The sequence below is a fragment of the Phacochoerus africanus genome, chromosome 10 (genome assembly GCF_016906955.1).
Source record: "Phacochoerus africanus isolate WHEZ1 chromosome 10, ROS_Pafr_v1, whole genome shotgun sequence".
Taxonomy (NCBI): Eukaryota; Metazoa; Chordata; class Mammalia; order Artiodactyla; family Suidae; genus Phacochoerus; species Phacochoerus africanus.
The window spans coordinates 133,834,319-133,849,460 of NC_062553.1; the positions used below are offsets into that span (position 1 = coordinate 133,834,319).

At 39.7% G+C, this 15,142-nt stretch overlaps 1 protein-coding gene across 5 annotated transcripts in view; it reads left to right on the forward strand.

The window, feature by feature from the left end:
* Positions 1 to 15,142, forward strand: part of WDFY3 (WD repeat and FYVE domain containing 3) — a 242,334-nt gene that overhangs the window by 94,738 nt on the left and 132,454 nt on the right. For all 5 annotated transcript variants that reach the window (XM_047798488.1, XM_047798492.1, XM_047798490.1 and 2 more), the window contains 4 exons: positions 2,833 to 3,025; positions 4,706 to 4,892; positions 6,605 to 6,771; positions 14,595 to 15,062. In XM_047798488.1, the coding sequence (XP_047654444.1) occupies positions 2,833 to 3,025; positions 4,706 to 4,892; positions 6,605 to 6,771; positions 14,595 to 15,062 (1,015 nt within the window). The remainder of the gene's footprint in view (positions 1 to 2,832; positions 3,026 to 4,705; positions 4,893 to 6,604; positions 6,772 to 14,594; positions 15,063 to 15,142) is intronic.

Genomic DNA, 15,142 nt, shown 5'->3' on the forward strand with positions numbered 1-15,142 from the left:
TCTGTGACCTACACCACAGCTCAGGCAATGCCAGGATCCTTAATCCGCTGAGCGAGGCCAGGGATCAAACCTGAAACCTCATGGTTCCTCGTCAGATTCGTTTCTGCTGCTGCCACAACAGGAACTCCTTTTTCTTTGTCACGGAGAATTTAAATGGAACTCTTCATTTACATTGTGGCAACTGCTGGTCGTGGCTGTAACCCACAGCACAGGCGTGGCAGTTATTTGCTCTCAGCTTTGCCACCTCCTAGTCCCGAGCTCCTTTACTGCAGCCCTTAACCTTTTTTGGCTCCTCATCACAGTCTGAGCGTTGTTTTCCTCAGTTTGTGTAGAACAGCCAGTGGAGACAAACTTATTCACTGGTTTCAGAACACAGTGTTGATGGTAGGTGAAAGCCGTATGTTTATATTCTGTGACAGATGGCTTCCTGGGGTCTTGGCAGTTGGTACGGCTTCATGTAGGCATCTATTTACTTAGTTTGGTCATTTGTGTTGATGTGGCCAGTTTCTGCCCTATGACACTTGGCTGGATTTTGTAACAGAATCCCCACAAATAGAAGTGGTTCGTGTAGGGGCAGGAGAGGGATGCGATGTGGACATCTTCAGTTTTCTATTCCTAACGTGGAAGGACTGTACTGGATTAGGTGTCATCCTTTCGCCTTTGGAGGGGAAGAGCTAGTTTTCTCAAAAGTCGACATCAAGGAATTAAATCCAGCTTATTTTTCAGGACAAAGATTTGCTTTGGCGAAAAAATTTTTTTCTTCAGGTTTGTTTTTATGCTGCAAATAAGAGGAATGGCATCTGTCCCTCTAGTCACGTAAGGGCAGCATGAGAGCCAACAAAAACTATACTCAGGAGTTCCCGTCGTGGCGCAGTGGTTGACGAGTCCGACTAGGAACCATGAGGTTGCGGGTTCGGTCCCTGCCCTTGCTCAGTGGGTTAACGATCCGGCGTTGCCGTGAGCTGTGGTGTAGGCTGCAGACGCGGCTCGGATCCTGCGTTGCTGTGGCTCTGGCGTAGGCTGGTGGCTGCAGCTCCAATCAGACCCCTAGTCTTGGAACCTCCATATACTGCGGGAGCGGCTCAAGAAATGGCAAAAAAAAAAAAAAAAAACCACAAAAAACTATACTCAGCAGTACACCCTTCTGAGCAGGTATTTTTTTGCTCTAATTGACCATCCTTTATTCATATGTCTTTTTTGTTGCATTTGACACATAAGAGAAAAGATATACACATTGTATGCACTAGTGGAAATTTGGTATCCAACAGTTTCTCCAGGCATTTGTTATTGTTGTTGTTGGGGGAAATGCCTGGACTTACTGATTTAATAAACATTTTGTTGTTTCTCTGAATTCTTAATCTTTTCTGGTATTTGGCATGTATGAGTTATAAATTTCTTTCTTATATTTAAATAAACTTTTGTGTTGAAGGAAACAGAAAAAGCAAGACCTAACTTTCTCAGACAAAACATGACATTCCAAATACCTTTTCTTTTTTTTTGCCACACATGCAACATGCAGAAGTTCCTGAGTCAGGGATTGAACCTGCACCACAGCAGTGACCCAAGCCACTGCAGTGACAGCGCTGGTTCCTTAACGTGCTGCACCACAAGGAGCTCCCCAAATACTTTTTTTTATCTAGCAATTTCTCCACAGATTTTAAAATACTCATGAAATTTCATGAAACACTTTTCTTTCAAGAGAATAAAGTGATTTCATAAATTATTGCTATTTTATTCATTTTATATATTTCTAAAAATATTTGGATGAGAAAATTTAGCACAGAGTTTTCTTGACATTGAATTGAGATTAGAAGAAAAAACCGCATTGCGAGCAGCTGAATTCCCCACGTAAAAGGCCCTTAGTCCTATAAACACTTGTGTAGTGTGTATTTTGCAAATCTCAGGTAAGGAATAAGTTCTCATGCCAGAGTTTAAGGAACATTGCATCTTCTTTGAAAGTCATTCTTTAGAAGAATTTTGATTATTGGACGTAATTAAAAGACACTTCTGAATTTAGATTTTTTTATTGTAATTTTTCCTTCTAGTTTTATAAAATTTAGAACAAATTACTTTTAACTTTTAAAGACCTGTTTTTACTTTGTCTCCCTAAAACTGTCCATTTTATTTTATTTTATTTTATTTTATTTTTTTAATCTTTTCTAGGGCCGCTCCTGCGGCATATGGAGATTCCCAGGCTAGGGGGTCGAATCAGAGGTGTAGACACTGGCCTACGCCAGAGCCACAGCAACTCGGACTCCGAGACACGTCTGCAACCTACACCACAGCTCACGGCAATGGCAGATCCTTAACCCACTGAGCGAGGCCAGGGATCGAACCTGCAACCTCATGGTTCCTAACCACGGATTCGCTAACCACTGAGCCACGACGGGAACCCCTAAAACTGTCTTTTTTAGAAAATAAAATTACCTTCCACCTATGACAGTCTCAGAATTGAAGAACCAAATTAGAAAACTAAAATGTTGGTCACGAACGTTCCTGTTGATTCGTTCCATTTCAGGGTAGGGTGTGCAAAATGCCATGGTGAAGAGAGGATTGTAAACACGCAATGGTTTTTTTTGGTGGGGCGCGGGGAGGGGGGAAGCCGATAAAAGCAGGGGTGGTTAACTGTCTCACCATAACACACTTCTAAATTATAGATGCCTTTTTATTGCTGCCTAAGTTAGAGCCTCATCATTGTGGCTTTGTGATCGCAGTCCGGGCTAACCCTGAACGGTCAGCGTTTTTAATCATCAGATCTAGTCCTTTCCCAGCTCCTTCCTTTTCCTAGCCGTTCATTTATTTGTATGCACGTTCTGCTTGTCTGTCTTTCAGATCTTAGTGAAACTGTGCAGTTTTGTCTCTCCAGCTGAGGAGCTGGCCCAGAAGGACGATCTCCAGCTTTTATTCAGTGCAATAACCTCTTGGTGCCCCCCCTACAACCTGCTCTGGAGGAAGAGTGCTGGAGAAGTCCTCATGACCATCTCTCGCCACGGCCTCAGCGTCAACGTGGTGAAGTATATTCACGGCGAGTCTCTCTTAGCCTGTTCATTTTCCCTGCTCGGAGCTGCTTCCCCTTTTCCCTGCCTCGTGTGATGGCGGATCTGTCTTCACCTCTCCATTCTCCAAAGATTCTCTTTTAAATTAAAACACATATTTGCCAGGAGAAAAAATTTTCTGTTGTATTGGTGAGGCATTTCAAAGGTAAGACATTCTCATGTTCAAAATGATGACTGTCTACAGGAGTTAAAATAATGGCATCGTTCTGTGAATTACTAATCAGACTGTAATGTACGTTCTATGTCATAGCCCATGCTTCCCTCCTCTTACTGAAAAAAAATGAGAGAAGTTTTTTTTTTTGAGGTGCTCTAGTTAAAAGTCTCTATGAAAAAAAATTATTTTTTTAGACAGATAATAATCTATCTGATGCAGCATACATTAAATTAGGGGGATTAATTGTCAGCCTTAGAGTTCCCGTCGTGGCACAGTGGTTAACAAAACTGAAGAGGAACCATGGGGTTTCGGGTTCGATCCCTGGCCTTGCTCAGCAGGTTAAGGATCCGGTGTTGCCGTGAGCTGTGGTGTAGGTCACAGACGCGTCTCGGATTCCGAATTGCTTTGGCTGTGGTGTAGGCTGGCAGCTACAGCTCCGTAATTAGACCTCTAGCCTGGGAACCTCCACATTCCGGGGGAGCGGCCCTAGAAAAGGCAAAAAGACCAAAAAAAAAAAAAAGTCAGCCTTGAGGGAAAAATTGTCCATTTTCTTAGCTCATATATAAGGCTCAACTATCCCTTACAATGTCTAAATAGGAGACAGTTGTAGCATCTCAAATAGGGTGTGTGTGCACATGTATATATAAATGAGGCAAGGAAGTCTTTCCAAATAATTTTTGTGGGCTATGCCTGCAGCATGTGGAAGTTCCTGGACCAGGGATCAAAACCATGCTACAGCTGCTACATAAGCCACAGCAGTGACGACAAGGGATCCTTAATCGCTGTGCCACCAGGGAAGGAACTCCTCAGAATAAGGTTTAATACCACTCTTTGTTCGCTTACCTGAACAAAGTCAGTCATTAAATGTTTCTTGCCTCTGTCCCTGTCTTAAATCTTCTTAGCTTTGGTTATATGACACTGGGTTTCTTCAGACACATTTTATTAAAAATAAGAAACAGTCTTCTTTGAAATGCCTCCAGTCCCCAAATTTAGTGTGGCGTGTAACTGTATTTTAAACTAGTAATATGGAGTACAAACATAATTTTTCAGATTTCATTTACTGAAGTATTTCTGTGTCTCATAGTCTATATTTTATTCTAATTTGAACTTTTAACTAATTAGTAGTTTTTTCTTAAACCTAGAAGGCAGTTGTTTGGGTTTTTTCCCTCTACTATATTAATAAAAAGATAAAAAATATCATGTGGCAGTGGCAGTCATTTTGTTTAATAATAAAACGTGTAAGTATAATGTAAAAATTAGAATGTCAACTAGCTTCGAACACTTCCTCTACTATCCTGTGTTTACTACTTAGAGGCAGAACTTTCTCAGTGAATTTGAATCTGTATTTACTTTTAGAATCTATAGCATTTATGTTGCAGTAAAAATACATTAAACTTTAATGCTTCTTTAAACACCAGTTAAGAATGAGGAAAATTTTCTTAAGCATTTGATATAAATGGCATATATACGCTTATTTAATTCTTTATTTTTACAGAAAAAGAATGTTTATCTACGTGTGTTCAGAATATGCAGCAATCAGATGACCTGTCTCCCCTAGAAATTGTCGAAATGTTTGCCGGGCTTTCTTGTTTCCTCAAGGATTCCAGTGACGTTTCCCAGACTCTTTTGGATGATTTTCGGATATGGCAGGGATATAACTTCCTTTGTGATCTCTTGCTTAGGTAAAACAGCGCAATTGAAGCATATAGTTTTAAATGTCTATTTCATCTTCTCATCAAAAGAAACAATGTAGTTTGGGGTTATAGGAAAAGATAAATTCGCGAAGAAACAAAAGAACTCTAAATGTACTCTAATCAGGGGATCTGAATTCATGCATTACTTAGTTAATGCATACTCTATCCTCTTAGCTTTAATCATGTCTTTTTGTTCCTGTTCTGTCAAGAAAGTATGGAGGGTGAATTTAGAGTTAGATTAGAAAAGGCAGGCTGCAAACGTGGAGCCAGTGGTTAGATATGAAGAATAAATCTGCTCTTCACTCGTAGCTAAGGGTGAAGAGTTTAAATGAACTAATTAGCATCTTCCTTAAACTCTTCTGGGTTAATTACATTTTTGGTCTCCATTCTAGTGTTATTATTGGTGTAGTTGATAGCAAGAATAATTGTGGAGATTGAATGAAACCTTATAAATGTATATGTAAAACGAATTAGCCCATCCCAAACTCTTTTACTAGCCTTCTTTTTCATCCCACGTGTTTTGTACTTACGTGGGGAAAATGGCTGGTTAGTGAGTTTATTTCAGAAGAAGATACTTGTGTCTCACTATTTGTTCCTGGGCCATTAGTTATTTTAAAATCATTTGATCTGCTGTGAACAAGCATTATGTTTTAAACGTCTTGCTCTGACACCAGTTTGACTTCGTTGCCATTACTTAATACGAGGCAACCCGCAAGAGTATAGCTTCGCCTGTCTATCCTGATTTATAAATGAGGACCTGTGAACGTTGAAGAAAGAGCCATGTTACAGTACTCGCTGGTACAGGCCTTTGCAGTGCAGGCTTGACTGGATGTCATCAAAAGCCTTAAAGACGCTGATACTCTTTGGCACAATAATTTTACTTAGAATTATTTATTGTGAAGATATAACAACTCCAGAGGGAGACAAAGTTGTGTGTGTATTAGTGCTCCTGTGTTCTGATTTCGACGAGCTGACCTGCTCTCCAGTTGCCGGCTCTGTGGTCGGCTGTCCATGGCCGTGAGAATCATGTCTGTGGAGAGGCAAGGGCGTAACACTCGAAAATGGAAAAAACATAGGCTACGACATGCTGTATATGGTATGAAAATAACTAGTATTAAAACAAAATTTTTCACATTAAAAGAAGACAAGTTTAAAGAAATTAAGGTTTTCAAAAATGGGAAGAAAACCTTTGGAAATCTACATGTACTCTAGTCAGTATCTGAACTAATAAAATACAGACTGAAGTCTTACAGGTCTTCCCAGGGAATTCACTTTTTAAAATTATCAACTGAGAGAATTCCTTAGTAAAGAAATGGTTAATACGAGTTTGGGTTGTAAACAGTAAAACTTACATAACATCAGAGCCTTAGGGAACCTAAGGAGAGATAAGCTAATCCTTTTATATTACAGAGGTTGTCTACGGAAGATTAGTGAATCATATAAAATGACACTGTTAGTGGCAAAATAAACATTTATCAGGTCTTCTGACTATTGGTATAATTTCTTTCAAATACACGGTGTCGTAAAATTTGTGGATTTATAAAAGTGTTATGTTTTTGTATAGAAAGACTGCGAGCAGCAGCTTCCTGTTATACTCCATACATTTATTTATTGCATATAAAATTGGTATTTTCTTTCTGTATTAAATTTGAAGATGCAACACAAGAGAAAACATATTTGCTAAATCATATTTTTCCTAGATTGGAACAAGCAAAAGAGGCAGAATCCAAAGATGCTTTGAAAGATCTGGTTAATCTGATAACTTCCCTGACGACATATGGTGTCAGTGACCTAAAACCAGCTGGTGTTAGCACAGGAGCGCCCTTTTTACTGCCTGGATTTGCAGTACCTCAGCCTGCAGGCAAAGGTGAGGCTTTTTTCTCTTTTTTTCCCATTCTCAGCCACTCAAGGAGAGAGGAATGAATCAGTCTGACTTCGATTATTCTTTATTTATGTTATTTGTATAAAGGCAGTACACTTTTTTACTAAAATTGGTGCTTTTATGGGGTAATTTCTTAAGTGACAGTCTTTAACAAATCAAATATTTGAAAATAATGTGAAAATATCATAAGCTCAAACAGTGAAATTTATGACTTAGTATTTCATGTCAATAATCAGACGGTTCAAGAATCCAAACATGCCTCCTTGGAATGTTGGCACCTCACACACTGTATGTGGCTGGAACTTGATTCACACTCTGATCTCGATGCGTGTCTCTGACTGAGACGTTTATAGGAAGCACAGGTGCAAATGCTTATGTTTTATTTAAGACTAAACACACCTAGGTATAGAGATGTCACATACTTTCGAGTCAGAGAATAAAGTTTATAGTTCAGATTTTCTAACTTTGGCTCTTCCTTTAGTGATCTTTTGCTAAGAAAACTTACTGTGTAACTAGTAACACTTAACTCTATAAGAGCACAAGCTGGTTTTATGGTGTTTTTTCTTTTGTCTTTTTGGCTGCACCTGTGGCATATGGAGGTTCCTCGGCTAGGGGTCCAATCGGAGCTGTAGCTGCTGGCCTACGGGACAGCCACAGCAACTTGGGATCCGAGCTGCATCTGGGGCCTACACCACAGCTCATGGCAACACTGGATCCCTAACTCACTGAGCGAGGTCAGGGATCGAACCCCCAACCTCATGGTTCCTAGTCAGATTTGTTTTTGCTGCGTCATGACAGGAACTCCTGGTTTTACTCTTTATTTAATTCTTTTAAATGCATAATAACCATTCTGAAAGACTCTGAGCCCAGAGCCCTCTAATAGTTTCTTTCACATTATTGTTACTAAATATTCAATGCAGTTATGATATTTGCATGTAAAATTTAACTAGCCAGAAAAAGTAATGTCTAGTTACTTAAATTTCACAGTACATAATGTATTTTATGACATAGATGTCAGCAGTTACAAGTTTTTAAGTCAGTGAGAATAGATAGACAAGAATATCCTAAATTTAATTTAGTAGAGAAAATTATACTGGAAGTTCATGACTTAGATTAAAGTTGTCAAACTTACTTCCTTCCTTAAGACGTACCCTCGGTTATAGGTTATACAGACCTTTTTAAGTAAGTAAAATCCAGGAATGTCTTACTGAGTAGTTCAAGGCATTGTTTTATTTAATATTAAGGGAAAATGTTAAACTAACTCTTCTAATTTAATAGGCTCTAGCTTGAATATTTCCTCAATTAACTCTATTTATTCATCTAAGAATAGCTCAGCAGTATACTTCCTATTTTAGATTTCATTGTTTTATTTGATTAATCAATCTGATTATGACACTGGCATAATATTTAGTTAACGGTCATGTAATTTTGTAATGAGAGAATTAATCCAGCTAAATTAAGCTTCCTCCTATGTCTGCCTGCTTTTGTCTCTTCTGTAACAGAGGAAGTACATATATTCCCTAGCACCTCCAGTGGTTATTTTGAGACGCCGGTGACATAAAGTCTAGGAAAGCAAAGTTCAAGGACATTGCCCTAAGAGTCAGAACTCAGGTGACCATGAGTGACCTAACCTTTCTAAATAGCAGTGTCTTCTTCAAAAATATTAATGTAATATTCTGTGAAATGAATGAATCAAGCTAGATCATTTTGAGTTTCATTTATAACTCAAAATTATCTATTTCCCATGGCTTACTTTGGGATAAGTTAATATATCTTGCAATTAGTTTATCCATTCTCCAGTTGATGGCATTTTTTTAAGTCTCATGAATAAAGTTACTAGGAACTTTCATGTAAAACAAGTTTTTGTGTGGATGTATGTTTTCACTTCTTTGTGGTAAATTCCAAGCAGTGGAATCATATGGTAAATGTATGTTTAACTTATGAAAGTTTGCTTTACATTCTCAGCAACAGTTGGTGGTGTTCATCTTAATTTTAGATAATTCATATGAGTGTGTAATTGTATCTAATTATTGGGTTTTGTTTTGTTTTTTTTTGCCTTTTTCTAAATTATTTCAGGCATCTTTTCAAGAGTTTATTTGCCTTCTGTATCTCTCCTTTGCTTCAGATCTCCATGTCCAATGTTTGGTAGGATTGTTTGTTTTATTGGGATTTTAAGAGTTTTTTAGATATATTAGATAAGTCTTTTATAAGATATATACATTTCGTGAGTTTATTCTCCTAGTCTTGACATGCCTTTACTTTTCTTGGTAGTATCTCTTGAAGAACGGAAGTTTTTAATTTTGATGAAGCCCAATTTATCACTTTTAAAATATTTTGTGTTTTTTGCCTCGTATTGAAGAAATCTCATTTAACCCAAATTCCCTAAGATGTTCTGTTTTCTCCTGGGAATTTCCTATTTCAATTCTACATTAAGGTCTATGAAGCATTTAAAGTTAATTTTTGTTTATGGTAGAAATGAAGGTTTGTTTGGGGTTTTTCTCCCCTTTATGGATATCTACACGTGCTAGGACCCTTTGTTGAAAAGACCATATATAACCATACATCTGGGGCTCTTTCTCAGTTCTCCTCCTTTAATTAGTGTGTCTATCCTTAAGCCAATACTACGTGGTCCTTGATTGCAGTATCTTTTTTTTTTTTTTTTTTTGCCATTTTTTGGGCCGCTCCCACGGCATATGGAGGTTCCCAGGCTAGGGGTTGAATCGCAGCTATAGCCTCCAGCCTATGCCAGAGCCACAGCAACGACAGATCCAAGGCACATCTGCAACCTACACCACAGCTCATGGCAACGCCAGCTCCTTAACCCACTGAGCAAGGCCAGGGATCGAACCCGCAACCTCATGGTTCCTAGTCGGATTCGTTAACCACTGCGCCACGACGGGAACTCCGATTGGTCAGTTATTTGTTCGGGGTACTTGAGGGAATATTTTCTTTGATTTCACTCATTTTCCTTTCATCATCTGTTTCCAAGGAATTTTTACCCATTCATTGGTAGTTACATGGAAAAGGGAAAGCATGAATATATCCACTTTGGTTGCTCTATACGTAGTTTGCCTACTTTATTTTTATTGCTGATTTTAGATCAAGTGAAACAGCAGAAAAAGAAAATTTAAAAGAAAAGGTAAACTGGCTTACTAGTGCCGTGGTTTCGTATGTTTGCGTGTGTTGAAGCTGGAAAATGACCTCTGTTTCTGTGTGTGGTGTGGCCAGAGCTCTTACACAACTTTGTGTCCTCACCAGCAGAGACCTTTCTAAAGAAGGAAATGAAAGAAAACTGTAGCAGTCCTTCTGGGTAATAATAGTTCCATGGTGGGTTTTTTTAATCTTAACTATTCTAGACACATCTTTGCAGCGTTGTCCTCTATAATTCATAGCTCTCCATAGCCTCCAGATTTGTTCCCTAAACACAGCCAGTGTTTTTTAATGTATTTTTTGTTGTTGTTGTTGCTATTTCTTGGGCCGCTCCCGCGGCATATGGAGGTTCCCAGGCTAGGGGTCAAATCGGAGCTGTAGCCACCAGCCTATGCCAGAGCCACAGCAACGCGGGATCCGAGCCGCGTCTGCAACCTACACCACAGCTCACGGCAACGCCGGATCGTCAACCCACTGAGCAAGGGCAGGGACCGAACCCGCAACCTCATGGTTCCTAGTCGGATTCGTTAACCACTGCGCCACGACGGGAACTCCCTTTAATGTATTTTTAATAGAGAACACATCTCCTCGTTAAAAAAGACCACACCTGTCTTTTTCAGAACTCTTCTGTGTCTTTAACTTTTGAAATGTTTTCTCATAACGCGTTAATACTCATAACATGTTAACCAACATAAAAGAATGATGTATTTTTCCATTTTCGTATTTTAGTTCACTCTAGTAACCAAAGCGCCTTGCTCTGTTCATCATGGGTTTCTTTGAAGAGCATCGTATCCATTCTGGTTCACTTTGTTCTGGACGCAAGTGTGGCCCGGAGCGTAACCTGCAGATTGTTTCTAGCCAGCCTCCATTCTGACTGGGAACTGCTGTGTGATTTGTGTGTTATTTTCTGTCTTAGACTTCCTAGACACTTATTGATTTCCTCCCTTCTTTACCAGCCCTACAGCCACTACCTTAATTGAGGCTCTGTAGATCATGCACCTGCATTATTAGCAATTCACAGAAGTTCGTCTCTACGCCAGAGAACCATTCTCTGCAGTGTTGCCTGGAATCTAACTCTGGTGACTTAGAGTCTAGAAAAACAGAAACAAAACAGGAGTTCCCATTGTGGCTCGGCAGTAACGAACCCGACTAGTGTCCATGAGGATGTGGGCTCGATCCCTGGCCTCACTCAGTGGGTTAAGGATCCGGCGTTGCTGTGCGCTGTGGTGTAGGTTGCAGACACGGCTCGGATCCCCGTTGCTGTGGCTGTGGTGTAGGCTGGCAGCTGTAGCTCCAATTTGCCCCCTAGCCTGGGAACCTCCATGTGCCATGGGTGCAGCCCTAAAAAGACAGAATAAATAAATAAACAAAGCCACATAGCATTCACTCTCTATTTACTGAATGAGCGCTTGTGCATTTCTTTACTTACACCTTTATTCTTCTTTCTTTCTTTCTTTTTTTTTTTCTTTTTTGGCCATCCCATGGCATGTGGAGTTCCCAGACCAGGGGATCAGATCCGAGCCACACAGTTGCACCTGTGCCACAGCTGTGGCAACACCAGATCTTTTTTAACATGCTGTGCCCAGCCTGGGATCAAACGTGCATCCCCGTGTTGCAGAGACACCCCTCATCCTATTGAGCTGCAGTGGGCACTCCTTTATTCTTATTTTAAGTTTTACTAATGTTTGTATCATTTAAGCTCTTTTTTCAAACATTAACTTATATTTTTCATTAGATTCTGAAAGTAGGAAAGCTCTTTTCTTTTCTTTTTTGATTTTTAGGGCCAAACCCATGGCACATGGAGGTTCCCAAGCTAGGGGTTGAGTCGGAGCTACAGCTGCTGGCCTACACTACAGCCACAGCAACGCCAGATCGGAGCTGCACCTGCGACCTACACCACAGCTCACGGCAACGCCGGATCCTTAACCTACTGAGCGAGACCAGGGATTGAACCCACAACCTCATGGCTCCTAGTCGGATTCATTTCCACTGAGCCACAACCGGAATTCCACAAGCTCCGTTCTTTATGGGATGTGTACTTCTTCTTCTGAACCTTAGAATAATTCTTTTGTTTCTGCTTATATAGGGCTGACAGTAATGAGGTGATAATTATCATCTTTTAGAATGATTTTCTCACTTTTACTTCTTTTAGTTATTTGTGTGCTAAACAGAATAACGTCAGTTAATGCAAATTTTGAAACTTTGTAGGATACATCTGATTAGTTAAAATATTAGAGCATTTATGTGTCAACATTAAGGGATATTCCTGCCTCATATAAAACAATCTTTTAATTATTTTTTTAGATTCAATTATTATTCTCCTTGCCAGTTGAATATTGCAGTAATTTAAGGGCTATGATAGTTCTAACTGCTCCTGACAACATCAGTGTTTAAAGTACACTTCAAATATGTATGTCACTAATTTTGATACTAAAATTCAGCCATTCCTGGAGTTCCTGTTGTGGCTCAGCAGGTTACTAACCCGACTAGGACCCATGAGGAAGTGGGTTCGATCCCTGGCCTCACTCAGTGGTTTCAATCACCGTGAACTGTGGTGTAGGTCACAGACTCGCCTCGGATTTGGCATTGCTATGGCTATGGCACAGGCTGGCAGCTGTAGCTCTGATTCGATCCCCAGCCTAAGAACTTATATGCCACAGGTGCAGCCCTAAAAGGCAAAAATAAAATAAAATTCAGCCATTCCTTTAGATACTTTTGCCTGATAGAAAGCCAAATTATTAGATTCTGTTGAGTTTTATTGTATATAAGATGTACTAAATTTGGAAATAATCCAAAATCTTTTTCTGGATTAGTCATAGGAATGATTTAGTTTTACATGTAGTGTAAGACTGATTGGTTATTCACCAGAGTAAAGTGTCTGCTCTGAAGCTAGTCTTGGAGACCAGTTAGTGTTTTGTGTTTCTTAGTCATTTACTGTGATCAGCCTATTTTAAATACTCACCATGGCCCCTGGGTGAATTGAATAGTAAGGGGGATTAAGGATGAATCAAAGCAGATTAATTACTGTAAGTAAAAACAAATTATAAAGAGCTAAATGTTCCGTTGACTACCACATTTCTAGTGTTATCCTTTTTTTTTTTTTTTTTTTGCTTTTTAGGGCTGCACCTGCGGCATATGGAGGTCCCCAGGCTAGGGGTCTAATCAGAGCTACAGCTGCCGGCCTGCACCACAGCCACAGCAATCGTAGGTCCAGGCCACAGCTTTTGGGGCAGTGCCAGGTCCTTTCACTGAGCAAGGCCAGGATCAAACTCTCCTCCTAACGGTTGCTCATCTGATTCTTAACCCCCTGAGCCACAATGGAAACTCCTCTAGTGTTGTCCTTGTGTGCAGGGATTACCACGTTTTGCATTTGACTTTAACTTGTGTGTCTTTGCACACATTTCGTTCAGTTCGGCTCTTTGTGGTGGGTGGTTTGTTCTTGGGCTTGGTTATTGACATGCTCATCTTTTGTCACTGACATCACTTAAAACCAGATAACGAGACTCAAACTTGGGGGAGTTCCCTTGTGGCTCAGCAGTGACCCACCTGACTAGTATCCATGAGGACGCAGGTTCAGTCCCTGGCCTTGCTCAGTGGGTTCAGAATCCGGCCTTGCCATGAGTTGTGGTGTAGGTTTCACTCAGCTCGGATCCAGCATTCCTGTGGCTGTGATGTAGGCCGAGAGCAGCAGCTCCGAATTTGACTCTCAGCCTGGGAACTTCCGTATGTCCCAGGTGCAGTCCTTAAAAGAAAGGAAAAAAAAAAAAAGAAACTTGGAAAAATCCAGATTTTCCCATATTACCCTAAAGTCAGCTCTTTTTTTTTTTTTTTTTTTTTTTTGCCATTTCTTGAGCCGCTCCCACAGTATATGGAGGTTCCCAGGCTAGGGGTCTGATTAGAGCTGCAGCCACCAGCCTACGCCAGAGCCACAGCAATGCCAGATCCGAGCCACGTCTGCAACCTACACCATAGCTCACAGCAATACCGGATCATTAACCCACTGAGCAAGGGCAGAGATGGAACCTGCAACCTCACGGTTCCTAGTCGGATTCGTTAACCACTGCGCCACGACGGGAACTCCATAAATTCAGCTCTTTTTAACTCCTTTATGATGACAATTGATAATGCACTTCTACCTTGAAAACAAATTTCTAAATTTCATGAATGTTTTGGTATTGTAATTAAAAATGGAAAACTAGAACTTGGAGAAATGTTTTTCTCCTCCTGTTTTCCTGCTTCCATTCTTGCTGTTCTCATGCCTGTTACCTCTTCAGCCTGAAAGTCTTTTCAGATTGAGAGGTAATTGTTACAGTCAATCTTGCAGATAATAAAAAGTGACACTTCTGCACATTTCTAAACTTTGAAGCCAAGACCTATATAGTTTGCTTTATTCTTTCTAAAACATTCTAATATTTAATATATATACTGTTCTGGAAACAATATTCATAATGTTGCATTAAAAGCTTAATCAGTATTTGTATTTCTTTTTAATTCAATGACTGGACCTGATGAAGAAAAATAAGACCTTTTGTGAAAACAGGATATATTCTTCATGAATAATTGATAAATGATGCAATTCATGATATGTTTCAAGACTAATTTGCCGTCGTGAAAATATCACATCGTACCTACTTTTGTGTTCTTGTTTTCTGTTTTAGGTCACAGTGTAAGAAACATCCAGGCCTTTGCAGTTCTTCAAAACGCATTTTTAAAAGCAAAAACGAACTTCCTTGCCCAAATCATTCTTGATGCCATCACAAACATTTACATGGCTGACAATGCCAATTATTTCATCCTAGAGTCACAGCACACACTGTCACAGTTTGCAGAAAAGATTTCTAAACTCCCAGAAGTTCAAAACAAATACTTCGAGATGCTGGAATTTGTCGTTTTTAGCTTAAATTATATCCCTTGTAAAGAACTTATTAGTGTTAGCATCCTCTTAAAATCTAGCTCTTCTTACCACTGTAGCATTATCGCAATGAAGACACTTCTTAAGTTTACACGACATGACTATATATTTAAAGATGTGTTCAGGGAGGTGGGCCTTCTGGAAGTCATGGTAAACCTTTTGCACAAATATGCTGCCCTTTTGAAGGATCCAACTCAGGCATTAAATGAACAAGGTAAAGCATTTTCCCTAATTTTGTTTTTATTTGACAGAGGGCTTTGGGCAGGGTGTTTTTTCATGTTTTTCCTTTCATTT